The 24,585-nt window shown below is 32.7% G+C and overlaps 1 protein-coding gene and 1 long non-coding RNA gene across 2 annotated transcripts; one reads left to right on the forward strand and one right to left on the reverse strand.

Annotated features, from left to right (window-relative positions):
• Positions 1–304: 304 nt before the first annotated feature.
• LOC125063348 (bifunctional purine biosynthesis protein ATIC) lies at positions 305–24,216 on the reverse strand. The gene is made up of 11 exons (XM_047669759.1): positions 24,077–24,216; positions 22,913–23,016; positions 21,186–21,402; positions 20,114–20,389; positions 18,300–18,412; positions 16,942–17,165; positions 14,405–14,653; positions 13,389–13,610; positions 3,644–3,821; positions 2,476–2,639; positions 305–926 (listed from the first exon to the last, which is right to left on the reverse strand). The coding sequence occupies exons 2-11, from the start codon at positions 22,932–22,934 to the stop codon at positions 807–809; spliced, it is 1,785 nt and encodes a 594-aa protein (XP_047525715.1). The 5' UTR covers positions 22,935–23,016; positions 24,077–24,216; the 3' UTR covers positions 305–806.
• Positions 8,303–11,668, forward strand: LOC125063367. Its single transcript, XR_007119507.1, has 3 exons — positions 8,303–8,426; positions 9,316–9,392; positions 9,988–11,668. It is a non-coding gene; the product is annotated as an uncharacterized LOC125063367 (long non-coding RNA).
• Positions 24,217–24,585: the final 369 nt, after the last annotated feature.

The following is a 24,585-nucleotide window of genomic DNA, read 5'->3' on the forward strand; positions in this document are numbered from 1 at the left end:
GTTAGACTCTTAGGTTGAAATTCAGATGGAGACTGCGAGCTATAGAGTCCCTTATGATGGTATCTATTATATGTTGAGAGATGATTCAGTCCATTTAATGCGTTAATAACAATAACTTAACTACGTTGGTAGAGTTAGTGTAAAAAAGGACAAGAACGGACCCTTTGGAGATTTCGCGACAGTAGAGGTTGTCAATCACGGTTAACCATGTCCGATATGTTTTTGGAGCTGCACCAGGGACGGGACACAAGGTAGTATATTCAAAAAAAAGGAACCAAATTAAGGGAAGTTGATTAAAAAAGTCTTTATACTCTTAAACTTTATTGCACTTAAAATTATACCCCTTAGGTTAAAATTCAGAAGAAAGAGACTTGAGGCGAAGTATCCCACGTCAAAACACGTTTTTTACTTCCCTTCTCTCTTCTGAATATTACCCTAAAACGGAATGTTAGATAAAACTTAATTTTATATTTCGATATTGTTTGCAGAACTTCTGTAGATTAACACTATTTAATAAAAAATATATCCCTAAAATTATCAAAAACACGCCTTAGAACGCGTTGACCTACATAACAAAACAATATAGTGGTTTCTTTAGTACGTATATATATTTATACGCAAGCATATCTTAAATGATTTCTATAGTAAATTTCAAATATACAACGGTTATAAAACTACCAAAAATATAAATTTGCCTTTCAAATATTTATAGCAAGTTAAATACATATTGAAAACACGTAATTAGCCTTGTGACATTACAAGAACTATTGAATTATACTGGATTCTTATATCTAACGAATCGTAAATTAGTGGTGGAATAGTCGTAGCGTAGTATGCGCAAGAGTGATTTTATGTTCGTCACAGGCTTTTATCACTTCTTGATCGTTGTTGGAACCAGCCGGGCTTCCGATGTATTCCACACCAACCTGTAAGATTTTTTGTACTCGATTAATTAAAGTTCAATAGCAATTTTATAACAGATTTAATTAAATCATTCGCATTTATGTTCGTTAAAGATAAATTATTTTTAATCTTTATATACATAATTCTTCTGTGAGTGTGTATGTCACTGAACTTCTCTCAAACGACTGGACCGATTTTGATGAAATTTTTTGTGTGTGTTCAAGGGGATCTGGGAATGGTTTAGATTCACAAATCAGCCCGCCAGATGGCGCTGCAGTCGGTACTTTCATACTTTGCTTTACTAATTGCTTGAAATATCATGCAGGACAACGTCTGTCGGGTCCACTAGTCTAATATATAAAATTCTCGTGTCGCGGTGTTTGTGGTTAAACTCCTCCGAAACGACTTGACCGATTCTCATGAAATTTTGTGTGCATATTGGGTTATGGGTATAACTGAGAATCGGACAACATCTATTTTTCATCCCCCTAATAATAAATGTTAAGGGTAGTCAACCCCTAATTTTTTTTTTTAATTTTTAGATTATTTTTTTATTTTTTTATGATACAACATTAAAAAATACATACAACCCCTAATTTTCACCCCTCTACGATCAACCCCTATTTTTTATAATAAATGATAAACATGGAAAAACGACATTTGCCGGATCAGCTAGTAACTTTATAATCTGTCGTACTGACTTAAGCCGGCCCTCATCCCGGTGGTCGTTCGAATTACCGCTGTACACCAATTGTATCACCTTCTATGTGATGTGTGCAATAAGCGCCTGCTGCTATTGCGAAGGCAAATCGTGAGAAAACCGACATGTATCGAACCTAAAAACCGGTGACATTTGTCAGACACAGCAGGCTGATCAAATGTTTGTCTATCGAAGGAGCGTCTCTCATTTGAGGCCCATATAGAGTTGTAGCACCATCAATATTATGTAAAATAGAGGAGTAATAGCATACGTCGAGTATTGCAAAAGCATGTACCATAATCGTAAGAAGAATATATTATACATATATACAATATTATAAATTAATTAGCTGACCCCGCGAACTTCGTTTCTCCTTAATGTGATTTTACTTCGCCTAACTTTTAAGTACATACCAACATGGAACAATTTGCTATGCTACCCCAGACTCTTCAGTTTTCCGGAATGAAAACTAAGTTAAAGGGTGTGCAATTAGTTTCTATTTTGAGATTTTATTGCAAATAAATAATAATGTCAGACTTGACATTGACAGCTTGAACGATTGTAAATGCATTTATGCAGACACGAATGCCGTTTATGTGACTTTATAAAAGATTTGTAACGTTCGTAATAGGATGGCATTAATTTAAAAAAAATGATGGAAACTGTTGTTTTTCAGCCTTTAAAACACGTGTTCAGCTGTATGTTTGTTCATACGTTTCTAAAAAACCTTTATTCGAATCAGGTATATCTCAAGCAGACAGTTTGTACTGTCTCCTGTCAAGAATTTTTAACTTTTCAGTTTACATGTACTTTAAGCCGTTTGTTTTATATTTATGGCTTCGACAAAAGCAGAGAACAAGAGTTCAACTAACCTGTGCAGCTCTATCAATATTATCTCTAAATGGGAAGAAGGCGTCAGATGCGAGGGCGACTTTCTCCATCTTTTTGACCCACTCTTCGCGTTCCGCATCAGTTAGTAGGGCGGGCGGAGCATCTTCGAACAGACTGTTCCATTGTTCGAAGGGCAGATCCGATCCTGGAAAATATTTATATTTGTACTAAAAAGATTATTATGAAGATTTTTGTTTAAATTATCTAAGTTACGCTTCAGCAAGAATAATTACTTAACAAATATTAATTTACGTAACGTTTATGAAATAACATTTCTACGTGTGGTATCACGGTAAGAGATCCCATCTGAAACATTTATATCTTCTTAATTGTGCACTTTTTTCAAAGTGGTCGTAGTCTTTTAGTCCACATCGCTGCACCACTGACCGCATTACTATTTTAGATGTGCATATGTGCAGCCACCTAGTTAAGGAGTGTGTAGGCAATTAAACATAATTAGTAGCTAATATTTAAAGCAAACACTTTTTTTACCGGATTGAAGTTATGTATTGTTATAAATTTACAATTATTTTACTTAATTTTAAATTTTTCCGACGTTTCGCAAGCTTTACAGCGGTCACGGTGACTGAAGACAAAAGGTGTTGAATGTCAAAAAGTATCACAGCTGTAGAGAAAGTTGCATTATCTGTATTTATTTTCCCGGAGTTGATATGGACTAAAAGATGGAGGGTTTTGACTTGGCAGAAATGACTCACGGTGTCCTCTATTTTCGCGGATAATTTATCTTGAGATTTTATTTTGGATATTATTGGATGCCAGGTTTTTGTAAATTTATAATAATACGTTCTTTAAATGTGTAAAAGTTATATCAATAAAAGACAATACTAGTAGCTAAAATTTAATATAATAATTTAAAACTCCAGAGAAACGTTATTGTTTATTGTTTTCAATGAATTACTTTGAAAATTAATTGAAATTATTGCTGCAAATCCTAAACAGTATCTACGGACAACAGAATTTTTGTGATGTCAACTAAACCACGATGGTGGCAGTCAGAATGCGAGCCAAGAAACAGTTTTCTTCCTTCTGATCTTTATATTCTGCGTTTCAACTAATTAAAATTAAAATTATGATAATTTAAATAAAACAGAATATTATTTAGAAAAATTTAAACAAAGTTTCACTCACCAATTGTACCACTAACATAATTGTCAATAGCATTCGCCTGAACAGCCCTCGTGACTCCAGCCTTAAAGCTCATGGCGAGGACGCGTGGGTGGTGCCTCATCCACCACAGGGCAGCCTTGCCACCTGCCAGTCTGGTGCAGTGGATGCGAGATTGTTGACCAGCACCAATACCTATCACCTGTAAAACACATTCTCATGAGGCTTTTCGTAAGTCTGAAATCTCAAATTTAAGTCAGTTTGCAAATCGATTGATGTCTTTGTAAAGTATTAATTAATATTTCGGGTCTAGGGTCTTAGGGTATAATTCAGAATCAGAGAAAAGTATCTCTCCCGTCAAATAGGATATGTTTTTATCACATAGGAGTCATTTAGGACTAACTCAAACAAAAAGTCTCGACTATGACTCTTACCCTATACCTTTTGTCATAGGTTTGTGCATTTTTTACATTCCTTACATGTTAAGAAAAACTAACAACTTTTAACACAGTTCACTGCTTTAGTCGACATTAAAATCGAAAACACCGATTCTTTATTTCACGGCTAGGATTTTTAAAGATTGATTTACCACAAGCTGGTTACGTGAGCGTAAATGGGCAATTACAAGTGCCTATATATGTACATAACTTTAGTCAGGAGAGTTCTTCAATAGGTATAATGTTATAACCATAACAAAACAAAAAAATTACCCACAAAATGACTAAAACTTTTGTCAGATTCGGTTTTGTACCCTAATTTTTATCGTAAAGTATACTTCGTTATAGTAAATAAGTATATACATATACTAGCGACCCGCCCCGTCTTCGCACGGGTGTAATGCTGATACTAAATTCAAAGTGCTATAGGTATAGGGAGAACCGCGGCCTCCGACGCGTCATGTATAGAGTATAGACTATAGACACGCTTTCGCCGGCCGGTACCGCCGCAAACGCTACGTCCCGCAATTTTTAAATCTGTAATATCTTCGAAAATATTCATTTAAATCATATGCTGTAAAGGGCCATATAGATCTATAATAAATCAACAATGTATTTAAGGTATTTAATTGGATAAAGATTAATGCTGTATTGGTTAAAATCGCTTCGAAAATTAGACATTATTTGTCGTAAAAAGTAAATGTCACAAAAAATTTTGTGGGATATCCATAAGAGATAGACATATATGTAGTATATACCATCGCGGAGTTTTCTGTAGACCTTTTCAATGTGTACAATACTTGTACATAATTTTGATAAATCTCGTAGGGTTCAGTCTGCGATTGCAATGTAAGCGGAAAAAATGTAATTATTTACGACATCACATAAGAAACCTCAAACAGTATTTCTCCACTATTTAATGGATGTTATTATACATATAAACCTTCCTCATCAATCACTCTATCTATTAAAAAAACCGCATCAAAAACCGTTGCGTAGTTTTTAAGATTTAAGCATAGGACAGAGAAAGCGACTTTGTTTTATACTATGTAGTGATAGTGATGTATATAATATCTTTGTATAATTATTTCTCTAATACATGAACTATGCAAAATCCAACCGTATTTTTATTTTGATTTATCATAGAAATAAGACTATATAATGTTGCCAGGAATATTTATAATATGTTCAAAATTTACAAGGTATTATACTTATATTAAATATAACTTACGTTACATACACAGTTAGAATTATTTCGTATCAACCGCCAACTACTCAAGTGATAAAACTCAAACCAACAAAAATTTTTACAATCTCGAAGTAGCCCCTAACAATAACTGTACAATAGAGAGAGTAAAGCAAGGAATGATAAATACTATGTGTTAGAAAGGGATAAAAAGTGGGCGGTGCGTGCCACCCAGAGCGAAAAAACCGTCATAGCGACGCTTCTACATTTTGATTTGGGTGTATGTGTATATTAATGGTTCATATATAGCGCATATATCCATTGTTATGTGACCCTTTAATTACCACCGCTTTAGTTATAAAATCGGTTTTTTAAATGTGGTCCAATTTTTTCTCATTAAAATGAATGATACAAATTACCTTATACATAACAATTCTTGTATACTACATTTTTTATTATTTAATATTTAAATGGTCCTTTAATAGACTTGTTCCGAAAGCAAACTTTTTTATTTGTTTTTTTTTTTCAAATTATGCCTACAATATATTAAAAATGGCGCATGCGTGCAGCCAAAACTTTTCTTGTTACAATCATTAGATTTTTTTTTTTGTTAAAATCAAAAAATTCATAAAATTCGTTGGTAAGATGGTATTTTTATGCTATTTCACCAGTTCCAGAACTAAATCAGATTCAAACTAATTAAAAAAACCTTATATGTTATATTATTTATATGTAATATATTTATATTTTTTTGTGTTTAAGGGACTAAACGCTAAGTCTTACGTCAGAACGTCAACGATTTTGACATACAGGTTAAGTGTCGTATCTGAATCTCACCATAAACGCGATGTCCCGACGGCAGATAGTTATAGATTATTTGAAAATGTCCAAATTTAATAGGCCGATACAGCAGGTAGAATCACTTTATATCTATAAAGTAATACATGGGTTTGCTACCTGAATTTCCCCAAAAGTAGGAGGAGTGAAAGAAAAACTATGGTCAAAATGCGTCCCCAACCTGGTTACCTGAGGTAATTTCCGTTCTAAGGACGATTGTAGCAGAATTGAACAGTGTTGGCATAGTGGCTTCAGCGTGCGACTCTCATACCTGAGGTCGTAGGTTCGATCCCCGGCACTAATGGACTTTCTATCTATGTGCGTATTTAACATTTGCTCGAACGGTGAAGGAAAACATCGTAAGGAAACCGACATGTCTTAGACCCGAAAAGTAGACGGCGTGTGTCAGGCACTGGAGGCTGATCACCTACTTGCCTATTAGATTTAATAATCATGAAACAGATTAAAAAATCTGAGGCCAAGAACTAAAGAGGTTGTAGCGGTACTTAAAGCACGTGTCAAGCAATCCCAATTGGTAAACAAAAGAACGGATTTCTTAAAATATTCGATACGTATGATACCGGCAGTCGTGTTTTACGGGCTAGGACAATACCGTACCGGCAAAAGAACGTACACAGTTCCGCAGTTTTTCGCATTCGGCAACTTCAAAGGTACTTTTTATTATTTAATTGTCGTTATTGAGGGTGGGTGTAATGCTATGTAGAGTGTAACATTGTATGGAAGACAAGCTTAACCAACCATAGCCTAGTGGTGTCGACGCTTTAGGGGGTTTGTCGTTAAATCGAAGGCCGTTACATGGAGTTTACACCGTATATATAAAAATAATAATAATCCTAAAAATAAATAATAATACTCCTAAAACAAAATAATAAGTTTTATTATCACTATTCTATAATTATTTAATTTTATGTATTGTCGTTGTGAAATGAGCGCACCCTAAGTATTTTGAAATTCTTCTTTCAATTCCTAAAAGCTGAACGAAACGCAGTAATTTTTTTTATAAAACTACCTGGCTTCACCGTTAGGCCATTATAGGAGGGGCTTGAAAAAGAATTTGCTGTATTGAAAAGTAAATATCCATATCGATAAATGATAAATGAAATCTTGTGATACAAAGTCCAAACTAAGTTTAAGTTTTTGTTTATTATTGTCTACAATCTACATCTAATGATTTACGAAATATTTAATTTATTTGACACTTCACTGATCACAAAATATGGCCACAGAAAAATCATACATACACGCGTACCATTAGATCTATTATTGCATGCACTATGAGATACAAAATATCTATAACATTAAATCAACCTTTAACCTTAATTCAATTAATATCTTTTAATCGAATATTTATTACTTTACCTTTTTATATAACATTACTGTCACATAGTCCTGCAATAGATAATAGAATTTTGGGATCACATCGCGTCTCTAATGTGTGAGTGAGACGGCAAACCATTCCAGAAAGAGACAAAAGCGATAGGCCAAAATGCCCACGCACCCACGATCCCAAATCTGCAATTTTGTTGTGGGTCCACGTGAACCCTTAAAAGGTTTAGGTTTTACATAAAAGGGACTATAGCCTATTTTTATATAATAATTGGGACGTACATTGACCCAAACCCCTCGGTAGGAAAAGGTATACCTATTTAATACACAAAACAAACCCACCTCGGATGGACCTTCTGACTAACATAATATGATAGGAAGTTCCTATGAGATAACACTCTAATTGAATCTTTGAAAGTACTTATCAAATAATAAACTACGATTATATTTTAATGCCACGTGCTAATGTTCTATGCGTCTGTTTTCAAAGCCCTATTCATCTTATACTTTTACAATAGTTGGGGACTATTACAATAACTGCAGATGCACCAAAAAAGCATCACAAAGTATAAAAAATACTTAAATTTTTGTTTATTGAATATTCAATCATATCACCTATATGTATTGTTTTAAGATCATTATTCAAAAACGACAAATTCAACCACACATGCTTCGTTTATTGCTTACATAAAAAGAATTCCTAAACAATCCTATAACAAGCTGTTAGATACCCCAAAAATAGCAAATGTTCTTGCCCTTATATAAGTGCAAGAGAGACAGAGATATAATTACAATAGTGGAGGGCATAATCCTTATCAACGCGAGTGAAAGAGACAGAAAAACTAGTTTGCTTTGCTCCATGTTACCTTACCAGTAAATAGTGAAGCATTATGAATATTACGAAATCAGTTGCCAACTATCTCTCAGTCGAGACACAACGTGTGAACAGAAGAAATAATTACGTGGACGTTATTACTCGAACTTTATCGGAAAATAACAGGTATGTAATAAAATTGACAAATAGGAAAATGTTGTGTTTTATCGTTTTTGCTACAAATATGTACTTAAAATTTTGTCTGGAATAAGTAAATAGTGTTATAAGTTTGACTTTTTGAGAATTAAAATTAATACTAATGTGCTTTTAATGTTCAAGTGTGATATTATATTTGTACATAGTATTTAGGCTGGCTGGTTAGGCTTATTTTAAACTTATTAAAAGTAAAGTTGTCAAAATGGCGCTGTACACGCATTTGACGGACGCGCCGCGCGCGGTATTCCCAACGATGAAAACAAATGGCCAGCGCCATCTTGGCATTCTTTGATAATAGTTTATTCGTAGAAAGTATTTTACTGTAAATAAATACCAATGTCTCTCCACATATTATTGAACAATTGCTCGTGTTAAACCATAGAGCGTTATTATAAATTAATTATTTTAAACAAAACGGACGCAATCTGCCAATAGGCAACTTGTAATTATAATAATTGATAATCAGTATTAAGCCGTATCTCAGTAAGTGCATACTGCATAGTGCTCAGACCTCAGCATGATTACGTCACAATGTAATTAGTGGTTTTATCGTGGAGTTGGTCAAATAACAAATTGGTTTTTAATTAATTTTGACATTAACGCCATCTACATTTATATATTACAATTAGATACAGCTGTTCGTTAGTAATGGCAAAACAGTTTAGGTTTCCTTTTATTAAGCATAAATTTAAATTATTTTTACTACTTACTAATAGTTTTTGAATCAATTTATAAGATGTTAGGAATTGTGTTTAGTATGTATTTTAATTGTTTCATCGAAAACAATTGTTTATGCATTAGGAAAAGATTAATTTATTTTAACTGCAATATAATTATTTTAGTATCATTTCGATTTCAGATCTCAAATCAGACAAAATGACAATTGGTCCTGAAACAGATGACCCAGTATTTGGTTTTGGAATACCATCGTTGGAGGTAATTTGTACATACTTAATCCTTAGTTATTTATTATATATTTTAGTATTACCATTTGACTGTATTACATATTTTTAAGAATGAGGAAGTGATGACAAAATTTACGGATCAGGTTCTTTTAGTCACTCCAAACAAATACAAAGTGTAGAAAAATGTCAACATAACGGTTTTGGATTGATACAGTCAGCACTTGTAACATATGTTCACCTCTGTACTCAGAGACCAAACAAACCACGCCTAATAAATGGATTGTCCGGTCAATTATTAAAATATTTGCATGCATTTACATTACTACCAACCACGGAGGTTTTCAAATGTAATCTATATATAAATGTTATGTTTGTGTACGCTTCAAAAACTCAAAAAGTTCTGCACCGATCGAGCTGAAATTTTAGCATGATATATAATCTGCATCAAGGAACGTTTTTATCATATTTTTTTGTGTTTTCATTTTTTTTTCTACTAGTATTGCAAAATTAAACTTAAATGAAATGTTTCTTGGTTTTGTTTCTCATTCATTCAATCACAGGGTACAGCTATTTTATGATTTTTCTATTACTATGTAAAAATACAACTAAAATGTTATATTTTACAGGCGTTGGGAATCGAGAAATTAGAAAGCGAGAACCACGCCGCCCACCTACATCGTCCTGACACACCACCTGATTCACCAGAGCCAGACGAGGTATTGCCAGGCGAAAATGTTGCCAGAATGGATGCAAATATACAGAGAGGGAATGAAAATATCGCCCATGTAGATGTTATCACTGAATTTTTCCGAAAATATCCCCAAGCAAACAATTCTTTCGCAGCAATCATGGATCTATACAGTGACAGACATTTGGAGGAATTATTGCGAAAGATTGCAGAAGATAACTTACATGAGGGCGATCCTATGAAAAGGTTCATTTTGATTTACAATTTCTATAAAGCTAGGGAAGACTTTGAAACCGATAAAGATATTTTGATGAATGCATGCCTTGCTCGTATAGATGCAGGTGAACCGATATTATATTAAAGAAAAAACACGATAAACGTAGAGGAATTACTAAGATTTACATAATGAGCAGTGTTGGCCAAGTGGCTTCAACGTGCGACTCTCATCCCTGAGGTACGACCTCAGGGTTCGATCCAAACACAAATCAATGCTTAAATTGAATGTATTTCTTATGAAAATAAGAAATTGAAAGTTCTCCTTTAGTTTCGTTTTAGAAACAGAGTTCAGTGTTAAAAAGTGCTCAGTACATCCTCTACGTTTATGGTAATTTATAAACTTAGCGATACATTTCTATAATTATAGTAAATTTTGATTCTCTGACTGACTGCCGAAAAGATATGTAATTTAGAAATAACCACCTTATATTAATAATTAAGAAATAACCACTAAAATGTAACCACTTTTAGCCGTTTTCTATGCCATATTTAGAAACTCGTATGTTAATGCACAAATCAAGGAGTGGGAATTTAAAACGACGGATGGTCTATCATCTAGTTTTGCGACAAGATCCGAATTACCGAAGGACCAATCACAAACAAACGAAACTAGCTATCGTATCGTCTTTTGTTTTACATTTCGTCCTCCTGAAGTTAGCACTAAGATATCGCGCCGGTGGCTTCGTGTTACTGGATGTTTACAGCCGTGTCTGGATAGGCTTGATTTACTAGGTAACCTGCTCCCATTAACACCAATATGCTGCCCAGACTCGCGCAAACTACATCAAATCATGTTTAACTTTTGTGCAAGTTCTAGCTACCTCACAGTTCTTCGCCGTACATTTTAAGACGAGTTTTTCAATTACAAAAAAAGCGTCGCTAAGTTATGTAAAGTTATAGTGAGCGAAATTTAGTGATATGTTGTAACTTTGTGATATTTTTATCTAGGAGAGATAAGACTGAAAATATTGACGAATAGTGAGGCTTTAGGTTAAGGTATTATAAGTTAGATGTAAACGCTACTTTTTGATATAAACCGATATACAAACGCAAGTACAATGTTTATAAAATGAAAAGAAATTAAAAATTATGTAGTTAATAAAATGAAAAGAAAACATTCATAAAAAAACAATAAATTAAACTAAGTACTCTTTCTACAAATTTTCAATAATTTTATAAGAACTTTTTGTATCAACTCTAATAAATTTGATTTGAAGTAAATAAAAATGAATTGTGAATCAATTTAGAAAACTCTTGTGATTTTTGTTTTGTTTAAAATTTTATATGTGCGTAGTATTTATTGTTTATGTGCTGTGATTCCGTAATAAAGTTTCTATAAGTAATCTCGACTTTTATTTCCACCACTGGGAGGAACTTTTACCGAGTTTTGCGTTCCATACACAAACTTAGTATTGCGACTAACTAGGGTCGCAAACCGAAGGAGTTTATCAATTAAACGTGTATTCTTGCTTTATGTTTGTGTATAACATCTCCCTCTGTAAACTGATCGATCTGGATAATTAAGGTGTTAAATAATTAGGATTTGCAGTGAATAGGTCCAGTCGATTTCTAAATTAGTCGTTACATTTGCACATAGATATTTGGCACCGACAATTATCGTTTATTAAAAATAATTTTATTAGTAAACCAAGAAATAGGAAATCTTATTATTTAATACAGTTTAGGGAATAGGAATTTCGGGATTTTTTTTTCTCCAATTCGACAATGTAAAAATATTGTATAAGCTTTAAGTATTTAGAAATTGGTAATAATTATAATTTATAGGTGTAAACTTATTTCTGATGTTTTCATTAGAGTCAGATTTAAGGTATATAAAATGTTTTATAAGCAATGCAAAATTAATAAAGCCTTAGACTCGTATCTATTTATTAAATTATTTAAATAATTATCTAGGTAAAACAGCCTACTTAATAATCCCTATCAATTTCTACAGTTTTAAAGAAACTGCCAGTTACTTGACGTGAGATACGTTTTTAATTGAAGGTCGACAGACTGATGAAGTTAATATGAAATAAGACTGTAATTCTTAGCTTAAGGGTATGTTCCGATATACCCTGCGAGTACTGTATAGTGCTTCCACTGTTCAAAAATTCGTTCCGCTATGGACTGCCAGTATACAGCCGCAGCGTCCTAGGGAAATATATGACGTCACAAATCCCCGCTATACTTCTACTGCGAGCACTGGCGTTTTCGAGGTAAGGTACTCGCAGTGCTTTGATCACGTGATCAATCAAAACCACTTGAATGCCTTACTGATATAACTTACAGTTTAATAACAAACATTTAAAATTCTAACTTACTTTCTTTGTAGTATTAATTCAATTGACAGTTAATATTAATATAGATTTTTTTAATGCGATAATACTCCAATAATAGTTTTTCTTGTTGAATTGAAAAACTTTGATGCACTCATTTGAAAACTGTGTCGAAAAACGAAGCTGACTAGTATACTGGACTGCGTTCCGTTTTAAATTGTAACCAGTATAGCTGGCTATAGAGAAACGGTTTCACAGTATACTAAATTGACGGTACTCTGTACAGTGGTCGCAGTGTATATCGGAACATACCCTAAATTTGACAAATTGTGTTCAGGTTTGACGCGCGAGAGATTTGAACGTGTCTATGAATTTAAACTTTACAGCAGATAAATATATTATCTTTCTTTTGACACTATTTAAGACTGGTTTTGGCATATGCTAGGAGATTTGTCATCTGTAATTTTTTTATGTTATTCACATAGTTTATAAAAAAAAAATAGTATTATAGTGTACAACCTAGACATTGTTTTTCTGTCCACAAGGATGCCAAACAAATTTACAGAGCCACATGCTTGTGACGTGTCGATCGCGTGATTGGTAAATCAGTTGACGTTTGTGTCCGGCGCTGCGCAAATTTTCCCGCACTCCCTTGTTTAATGCTCAAGAAGTTTGCCGGTATCTATAGTATCTAGACTAATTTTTGATCTATTATAATGTGTTTATAGGGTATAAACACATTATAATAGATCAAAAATTAACCAGGGGATTAAAATTTGCCACTAACCTGTCCATCCTTGGCGTAACAGACCGAATTACTTTGAGTATATTTGAGAGCGATCGTAGCCACGACAAGGTCCCTCAAAGCATTTTCTGGTAAATTCGCATTCTTGGTCACAATGTTCTTGAATAAATCAGACGTGATCTTAGCATCATTCCTCCTCTGTTCTAGAGTGAGACCAAAGATTGTCTTCTGTTCCATTAGATCTGGAGTAAAACTGGGGTCTATCTGTAAAATCCCACTTTAGTTAAAACAAGTCAAAAGTCAAAAATCATTTATTCATGTAGGTAACAAAAGAAATATACATTAAATGCTTCTAATTTTACATTAACTGCCAGTTCTCAAATGAAGGGCGTAGAACGGAAGAGAAGAACTGGCAATAAACACTCCGCCACTCTTTTTAATCGCCAAGTTTTTTGGTTTACACAACGTTTGTAAGGAGCTGCAACCATTACACCATGTTCCACATGACATCTTAAGTAATAAATAATAATAAATTAAAAAACAAAGATTTGTCCTCTATCAGCAGGAGGCATGGTGGAGGAGCACGCACTTACATTTTCGTGGTACAACACGCAAATACATAGTCGTAATAAGTAACATCTAACTAACTAACATTTTGTGTCACAGATACAAAAGGGCTGTGTGTGTTATTAACTGACTTAAAAAAAGAGATTATTAATTCAACTTTTGTTTTTTGTTAAAAAAAATTGAGTCTTAACGTGATAGGGGCCCGTAAGTATTACGTAAGTACCTGGTACATATTTGGTGATTACGTCAACAGTAATTATTTACTTTTTTACACATTACCCGCACATAGTCTATGCTTGAAAACGAAATGCATTTTTGAGGATTCCTACACAAAATTACTACCTATATGTACTATTATTTTTAGAAGGGTTGGGGGGGGGGGGATTAATTTCAGTAAATCGGCTTACATAATACTTGATTGGTCCCATAGATAAAAATTTATGTTTTGTGTGGCTTAATTTGACTCCTGTTTATTAAAAACTAAAACATACCTGTAACACACAGTAGTTTCCACCTTTCTTCTTGCTCAGTATGGCTAGAGCCTCGGGGGTGTAACCCGGAGCTACGATACCATCTGACACTTCCCGTGATATAATTTTCGCGGTGATTTCGTCACATACATCTGATATCGCTATGAAATCGCCGAATGAAGACATTCGATCGGCACCACGTGCTCGTGCGTACGCGCACGCTAGAGGCGTTAGTTTTGGAAGCAAATCACGCACCATACACACTGAGGCCTGGAATTAAGATTTGGAGAACTTAGGAAAAATTTTATTGACAGCACATCTACGTCATTATAGTGCGATTATCTCGATACTTAATAATGAATAAATATGTATATATTTTGTGATAATGGAGTGACGTAAAAAAGAATTAGACTATCATCAGTAACATATTTCGCAGCCAACTAGCATAATTAGCCGTTCAACTAGCGGCCTATATTCGGCCGTAGCGTTTACAACATTTAATACACTGGCTGGCTAACGCTTAGGCCATTCGTACGATTATGTGACAAATATAAAAAAAACTGTAATATCTGACATAAGAAATTTTTATTAAATATATTTAAAATGTAACTTATTAATGTCACTCTTCCATATAATTTTTCATTAAATTTTGTAAAACATCATCATATTTGATGTTTGCCGACGCTTTATTGACAGTTTGGAGGTGGCAGAAAGTGGAACTAAATTAAAATGAACAGGATAGGCAAGTAATGTAACGTCATCGATTCAAGACATTTGCTTGGCTGAATATCATTCAGGCCGCTTAGTCTAGTCGACAAGTTGAAAATGGAACAAAATAGAGATACTACTCTTAAAATTATGTGCGATAGCTCATTGGATCCGGAATGACGTCTAGAAAAATGTGCTAAAAGCGTGTATTAGCACATAAAAAATTGCAAAAGTTATAGACCATTAAAGATGAAAAAATAATGGCATTTAGTTTTTTGCCAATATTTAATAAACTATTAATATTTAAGAAATTTCAAATAAAGATTCTGAAAGAGGAGGAAATTTCTAATAAAAAACTCCTGACTCCCAGAACTCTATCTCCATTATTTATAATGTTAATTTAACGCTGAAAATAGGTCTGCGGGTGACATTTTTAGGATTCGCGCGTGGCGTCAAAAGCGACTACGGCACATTAATTAATTTATTTAAGGTATTGAATATTTTTTTTTAAATTTGAAAAAATTATGGTGTGTTCTGAACACTATAATTAATTTATTCCCGTTGAAAATTTTACTTAAAGTTAATTTTTCAACAAGTTAAATAATTGTTAACTAACGAAATTTTCTCGAACGACCGTCTTAATTGTAAGTGAAAAAAAATGTTTAAATAATGGTCGTAAAAATATTTCGCTTCGTAGAGCCTTTCTTACATACATACTTAACAAGATCGTGCCATAAAAGTTAAAAAAATATTTATACTTTGTTTATAACAATTTTTTTACTTAAACAAAAACTTAAAAATCCATGTAATGATGTTAAAAAAAAATTTTTTTCTTCTAAATCATCATATAATCGTTTTTTTATTAATACAAGATATTTATTGATTTGCAAAAAAAAAAATTCCCGCCATTTGTTGATAAAAATTTTTTAAACAAATTGATTAAATCAATATTTTTAAAAAAAAATTTAACACAACTTTATTACATTAAAAATTTTATGATTTTTGAAAAAAAATTTTTCCTTAATAACAATTTTTAATTGTTTATAATCGTTTTTTTTAATTTTCTATTGTTTAAATAATTAGTTAAGAATTTTTTTTTTCCTATAAAACATAATTGACAGTCTTCTATAAAGTAACAGAAAAAATTTTTTTTTTAATCAACAATTCTATTGTTTATTAACTTACCAATTTGTTAAAAACAAATATTCAACCTTTGTTTATTTTTTTTCTAAAACTTCTAAAATTAACAAAAACAACCATATATAACAAAGTATAGAAAAATTTTTTTTGTAAATTTTTTGATTATCATGAATATTACTTTTATTTAAAACTAAAAAAAAATTTTTCTATACTTTGTTATATATGGTTGTTTCAAAACAGAATTGAAATTTCTTAAATATTAATAGTTTATTAAATATTGGCAAAAAACTAAATGCCATTATTTTATCATCTTTAATGGTCTATAACTTTTGCAATTTTTTATGTGCTAATACACGCTTTTAGCACATTTTTCTAGACGTCATTCCGGATCCAATGAGCTATCGCACATAATTTTAAGAGTAGTATCTCTATTTTGTTCCATTTTCAACTTGTCGACTAGACTAGCTAGTTGAACGGCGCTGTTTAGTAAAGAGGCTAGACTGTTAATTGAACGCTTAATTAAGTTGGTTACCTACGACACATACCTATTAAATAAAATGTTAAACTCTCAGTCGGTATTTTATTATGTTAGGGTTGCCGGGATGAAATAGCTTGTTAGCGATAAGGCCCTCTACCTACTAATTGATGTAAGCTGTTTCTTGAATATGTTTAAAAGTAAAAAAGAAAGTATTAAGTCATCAATTTCTCACCTCTTCCTCGGTAAGTGGGAACCCTACAGCGGCCCCAGCGGGCGACACATGTTTGAAGCTAGTCGCGGCTGGCAACCCCAAGGCTTCCTTTAGCTCGCTAACCAATTGCCAGGCGTTCAATGCGTCACAAAGGTTAATAAACCCGGGCGCACCATTTAATGTTGATAGCGGTAATTTATCGCGGGTTGTAAACACCTGAGCTGGTTTCTGGTGGGGGTTCATACCTAAAAATTAATAGTGATGCTATACTTATAGATAAAATTATTTAAGGAGGCTAAGAAATATTTTTAAGGTATACTTCTTTTAACCGACACCCTGAATATCTGTTCAAACGTCGGTAAAACAGTCTGGGCTGCTAGTTGGCGCTTGCTCTGTTTTATCGACAAGTTGCATTGTCTGTCATGGCGTAGTGTTTTTCAGAGTCGTGTTTATTGAAATCAAAATAATGATTTCTATACGAGAAAACGAGTTCCAATGTGATAAAAAACATAGGGTTTATTGTAAAATATCATGATAAGTACATATTATTATATCGTTTCGATTAGAAGTAACTATTAAAATGAACAAGAAAAATGCAAAGAGGGAAACATCTCTATAAAGTGCTCGAAGAAAATTATTACGCCAAAGAAGTATAACTTCTAAAGCGTTTACATAAATACACACACTTTTTTTATGGGCGTAGGCAGTAGGTTCATCTAATGTTCAGTGACACTGCCACCCATGGACACTCTCATTGCCCAGAGAGCTCAAAAGTGTGTTACCGGTGTTTTGAAAATTGGTTTGGTTTCCTTTACGTCCCTCAGATAAACCAAATGGGTTGCAAATTCAACAATCGCAAAGTGTCTTAAACAACAGTTATGGAATCGAGGTGATGTTCATATTATAGTAACAGGCAAATTTAAACATAAATTTATACATTTTATATCTAACAATAAAATCTTTTATATATATAATTCTTCTGTGAGTGTGTATGTCACTGAACTTCTCTCAAACGACTGGAGCGATTTTGATGAAATTTTTTGTGTGTGTTCAAGGGGATCTGGGAATGGTTTAGATTCACAAATCAGCCCGCCAGATGGCGCTGCAGTCGGTACTTTCATACTTTGCTTTACTAATTGCTGAAATATCATGCAGGACAACGTCTGTCGGGTCCACTAGTATAATATATAAAATATGGAACCAAATTCGCGAAAGGTGTAATCCTCAGTTCCAACGAGTGCTTACGATTACTAATCTATTATATTTATTCTAACTAGAATTTTATCGCACTCGCGAGACCTGTCATTGAGAGTCCATAGGCGTATCACTTAACATCAGTATCCTACCCGTGTGCCCCCTTCTATAAAAAAGGTACTCACCATATCTTAGGGTTAACTGAGATTCTCCGGCGGAATACTGCTTTCGGAAATAATCGGATATAGCTGTATCATATTGCGAAGTGTGCGTAAATGCCTTTAATGCCAATCTTTGCCTGAAAATAAGTATGATACGTACTGTTATACCCTTAGCATGTAAGAGATATGGCTAACCTCTTGACTATCTAATATGCTAAGTAATCAAAAGGAATAAGAATACCAAGCGGGAACAGGATCAGTCGATTATCAGTGTCCATTAAGGTTACACCTCTGTTTCTTAATTATCTATACTAATATTTATACTAATATTATAAAGAGGAAAGGTTTGATTTTTTGTTTGTTTGAAATGAATAGGCTCCGAAACTACTGGACCGATTTCAAAAATTCTTTCACCGTTGGCAAGCTACACTATTCCCGAGTAACTGGGTGCTTACTAAAACTTGAATAATCTAACCCAAGGTGTAAAAAAATAAACAAAAAACTTCCTTCAATCGTGTGCGCTGCGAAAACTATTAATGATAGAACAAAATGATGTATTACAATTTTTCAGGACACATCACTATCTATAAAAAATGTTGCGACAGCATGTCTCTATCTTTTAAGTTACGTCACAATAAGCGTCCTTTTTTTTTAAATTAAAATACTACCGCTAGAAAAGGCTCTTTATTCGTAGCTAGGTATTGATCCTTATCAAAATAATTACCAACGTTTCACATAAGCTACAATTTAATGGCATAACCACCAAAAAAGCATGGTGGATTGGTGGTCTCCTGCCTTTTCTCTTGAATGGTTTACTACTATGTAATATAACAAAAAATTTAGCCACAGCAACGCTTGGCCGAGTCTACTAGTTATTTCTATATAGGTAAATCATTTTGTTTTTTTAAAAAGTTTATTTCAAGTAACCGTATAACAGTACGATAGTCAGACTTAGAGACAGAGGCGCTTAGTCTCGTTTATGAATCTCACCCGTATATAAACAAAAACTTCGCAATTTGTTTAATAAGATCTACGTAGCAACGAAATTACGATGATCAAAAGTTCAAATGAGATAATTGTTATCTATTGGTCACGTAAACAAAAATATTTCAATGTCCATTAACGTCATCGTACTATTGTGTGTAGTTTGTTTATGATGATTTAGAATTACTCAAATAAAAAATATTTTTTCCAGTGCTAAGTTTCTTTAGAAAAGTGAATGATTTTAGTCCCTTAGTTACCCAAGTATAGTAAAACGTTTCGCGACCACCTACTAACTATTTATACATACCTAAAAGTTACCATTATGTGGTGTAAAGCACTGGACAGTCGAAAGTAATATTAACAATAACACGTAATTAAATCCCCCCCGCATCGTAACATTTTTCAAAAGTAAAAATTCGTTACGTAATACTTGAACGCTCCCTAATGGCGTGAGTTGGAATTTAACAGCATTTTCTTTTTACTATTATTAAAGGATTCAGTGCTTGGAGTAAGGAGCCGTTGATGGTAAGTGCTAATTTTAGTCTGATCGATTCTTGGATATTTTATTTTAGGTGCGACAGCTGCACCAGCGCATAGTATTCTACCGAGGGAAGGGATTCATCATCCTGAATATAGCTTCCGGATACCCAGGCCCACATAGTTAATATTATTAGCTAATTCTTGTACAAAAATAAATAAATCAGGTTTTTGGTTTTTGTATTTATTTTCATCATAATTTTCTCTTAAGGTTTGTGTTGTTAAGGAATTTATTATGTGGTTTGGTCCTAGACATTTTTTGCAGCCTTAGTTTATTTATATAAGCACTACAAAATAAAAATAAATCTCCAAATTACCTAGTATCCAGCGACGTCTGGCGATCCTTGCTGTTCTTCAACTCATTGATAACCTTATCATAGTCTGTGGGGTCACAAATAACAGTAACTCTGTCATGATTTTTAGCTGCCGCTCTCAATAACGTAACACCACCAATGTCAATATTTTCCACAGCGTCGGCAATAGTTACATTCGGTTTTGAGACCGTTTCAACAAATGGGTACAGGTTGCATACAACAATGCTTATCATATCGTACTTTTGACGTTTCAGATCGGCTTGGTCTGAGTCTGTTAACCTGAAAGGTAGAAGTGATTCGTGTGTATATACTTTTGATGAAGAAAAAAAAAAGAAACCAACACTTTTAAAGATTCTTGGTGCGACCTTTGACTACCTAAATTCTAAATTTATAACATATAGAAGTCGTGCTACGGGCTGATGTATGGGATTGATGTTAGCTTGTATTTGGTCACGTGATTTCCATACAAATTCGTCTAGCAACTGCCATTTACTTGCTCGATAGCTAGATAATTCGCTCTGCACCAATGAACTTTTTTTCTATGTGCGCATTTAACATTCGCTCGAACGGTGAAGGAAAACATCCTGAGGAAACCGGCTTGCCTTAGAGCCAAAAAGCGACGGCGTGTGTCAGGCATAGGAGGATGATCACCTACTTGCGTATTGAATTGATAAATGATCATGAAACAGATTCAGAAAACTGAGGCCCAGATCTAAAAAGGTTGTAGCGCCACTGATTTATATTTTATTTGTTTGTGCTCGTAATTGTAACTAACCTAGTAAGCATACATACTGACTGTATTTAAACTCAAACTCAAAATAATTTTATTCTTATAGGTAACCAAGTACACTTATGAACGTCAACAGAAAATATGTTAAATTGTTTCTAAATCTACATTTACTACCAGTTCGCAAGTCAAGGGCGTAGAGCGGGCGAGAAGAACTGGCAAGAAACTCTCTGACACTATTTTCAATCATATTGACGTCAAGTTATCGTACTAAAGGTATAACCCCTTTAGGTATTGGCCCTAAATAAATAAAACATATATATGTTATGTACATATGTAATACATTACCTGGACAAAATACCAGCATGGACGGCTGGGTGGAGAGACTTGACTCTTCCACCCAACATCTCAGGAGCACCGGTAATATCTGACACATCCAAAACCTTAAGACCAGCATTTCGAAGAGCTGACGCTGTACCTCCACTTCCAACTAGGGTAAGTCCTATCTCTGAGAGATACTTCGCAAGTGGAAGTAGCCCGGTCTTATCGGAGACGCTCAAGAGAGCTGAAATTGGAAATCATACTATTAGTTTAATTTATAAAAATATTATGTAAAATTATATGAGACAAATAAATAAGTAAACAAATATTAATTTAATTAAATGAATAAATAATTAGAATCCCTGGCTACGCCATGACAGTGTGGCTACCACTTAACTTCCAAAAGTGATTCCGATAGCGAACCCAAGCTTAATATTGAGTTTTGTACCACGTAGAAGTAATTTAAATTGGCAACAAATACGAAAGTATAAATTAAAAAAATCTTGAATTATCCTCTGAAGGTTTTTTTCTGAAGAAAAAATTTTCTTCCAAGTATCGCTGACTTCCACATTTCCACATAATTACAAGTAATTAAAATTGGAATCATATTCATGCAAAGAGTATTTCAAATTGATTTTATAAATCAAATTATATAGTATTAAAAATTGGGTGGTTTTTCAATTCCAAATACCCTTATGACGTCAACCAACGAAGAAATCAAACCTAGTGGTTTTAATAACTCAACCATGTGACAAACTAGAAATTGCTTAAAATTTTACAATTTAAATTAGAAAAGAGAATAGAATAGCCATTGAATTTACGTAGTAAGCTTGCTAGTTTGTTTGTGTAGTCCCGATTACAATCGGATACATTATTGTTACAAATGTGTATAAAAGACTGATTTATTTTGGTTCGCCTATTTGTATTGTCTAGATTCTAGAAAATATAGAACTTAGTAACAATATGAACGTGATCAAACAAGTTATTCAAGAAAATATAACCTACTTTCAATAAATAGTTACGCGAATTAGTAAACCGTATAAGTGATTTTTCACGGTTGAGTGATAATTATATATTTGCGGAATAGATGACCACATTAAATAGTAATACATTTGTAATATTCACTTAAATATCTAATTGGTAGGTGCTAAAAATTCATTTTATTGTATTTATATTTTGTGAATTTTATCGATAAATTGTTAACTCAGCACTTGCATAAATACTTCACAAAGCTTTTATTAATTATGTATATGTCAATATGCACATAATTTGTATAACTTACCAAACCTGAGTATGCATGTAAAGTAAAAAAATTGAAGTTTAATTGTATGATAGATATATATAGATTATATAGACAACAACCTGTTTCTATCAGTTACAACTAGGATAAGAAAGATGAAAGATACTGTATCACCTAAATAAACCTTTTTCCATAAATTTACTAACACAAAAAAAAATTTAACCAGTGTTTCTGAGATTAGCTTGTTCAACCAAACAAACTGCCTCTTCCATTTTATATTATTAGTACAGATATATTCAATATCTTACGAGTTAAAACATATCCATATTATAAAAGAAAACACATAGACAATACACAAAGCCATAGACAAGAAAATGAAAATATTAATTAAAATTAAAAAAAAATGACAGGGAATATTAAATATTTTAAAGAAAAAACTAAATTGACTGCTAAACAAAGTCAAGGTTTTCCTACTAAGGTAAGGTGGAAAATATTAACTAAATTATTAACTTACCCAATGTTCCATTGGAAGCCATGTTGACAGTTCAATGAATAATATGAAACTGATCTAGTAATAAAACAGCTGGGTTCAACGCCACTTGACCTTTCACAGGGGTTCTGATAACAAAATTGAGAGACTTAATAGGGTTGGTTGCATAATTTCTTACATAGTATATGGCAAAACAAACAACTGTGAAATTTGATCAATTTTTAAGCAATATATTATTACATTATAATCCTAATAATATATTAAAAACTAGCTAAAATAAATTCAGTAAAGGTCACATATTAGAATTTCTAAAAAAAGTGATCAACCAAAGATGTCAACCATAACTATTTTTTCACTAGACATCCATATATAAATAGTTTAATTAATAGCATTTATTTTATTTTTACTTATATAAATAACTGCTAGTGGCAACCCTGATATCATAACATGATGAAAACACTGATGTAATCAGACGTCATTTCAATAAGAAAAACAACAATAAGATAATATTAAATCAAATTTAACCTATACATACACATAATTCAAAACAAGCTGAAGAGAACTTATACATGATTTTTATCCCAAAAGCAAGACATTTTATAGATAGGTAATTATTTTTTCAGAATTAATTTATGATTTTATTTTTAAATATACTGATGGTAACTCATAAAACTTAAAGCAAAAATACTGTTATATGCGTCTACAGTTAAAATGCCACTTATTACCACTAGAATCTTGTTAGAATTTCTCTGGTTAGAAACAAGTTTAATTCCATATTAAGCTTAAGTAAAAGTGGTCTTGATAAATGTAGATTAACTTCTTACTTTAATTGAATTTAACAAATGATCACAAAGTTTATGAATATCATTTATAACTTGAAAAGATTATTTAAAATTTTATAAACAGTGTCTAAACCCAGCATAGTAACTGTTTGTAATAAGTAATAACAGTCCATTGTTAGGCCGTAAACGGCGATTATAGTGAATAAAGTATTTATTATAAAATTTAACAAAGTACAAATTAATAATAAATGAAAGCAAATATACTTCTATTAGGATTAGGTAACTAGAGTAAATCTATCTTAAATTACTTGAAATTTAATAATACATTATTTCTATACAGATATTAATTTATCGGTTCTAGTTTAGGACGTACTATAGTACCTGACTTAAAAAATTAGAAACTCACGTAAATTGTTTAGGTTGTAAAATATAATCCGCATGTGTTTCTCAATTCTCATAACATACACTTCGCAGTTCGCAATTCGCATGCTCGCACAGTTTAAAAAAATACTTTTGTAAACGCGCCACTTTGTCCAACCACAGATCATTGTAAGATTCAGGGTTCACAACCTGAAGCCAGGCAGTTATCGTACCAGGGCCCTAAAATTATCGTATATGTGATCATTATACGATAAATTATCGTACAGTCAGGAAAATGGCTAAAAAATACTTTAAAAAATCATATGAAACGTGAAAATAAAATGTTGCAAACGATTTATAGTTTAAATCTTGTAAACTTGTGTTTTTCAAATTGAAAAAAATTATAATAATTCAATTTAAATGTTCGACGTATGGCACAGACCCAAGCTGGGCCCTCATCCACTTCGAGTGTGATTAACGCGCCAACATTTCAAATTTATAAATAACAAAATAATGTTAAAGGATAGACCACATGAAAACAAGCATATTTTCAAA

This window comes from Pieris napi, chromosome 3, assembly GCF_905475465.1.
Source record: "Pieris napi chromosome 3, ilPieNapi1.2, whole genome shotgun sequence".
Taxonomy (NCBI): Eukaryota; Metazoa; Arthropoda; class Insecta; order Lepidoptera; family Pieridae; genus Pieris; species Pieris napi.

Excerpts from the sequence above, each read along its gene's own strand:
- LOC125063348 (XM_047669759.1), bottom strand. The coding sequence starts at position 22,934 with ATGGCTTCCAATGGAACATTGG. Across the intron at positions 18,413-20,113 it reads CAGACGTCGCTGGATACTAG|GCAAAGATTGGCATTAAAGG; the intron begins GTAATTTGGAGA and ends ACTTATTTTCAG. Across the intron at positions 13,611-14,404 it reads GAAACTACTGTGTGTTACAG|ATAGACCCCAGTTTTACTCC; the intron begins GTATGTTTTAGT and ends GGGATTTTACAG.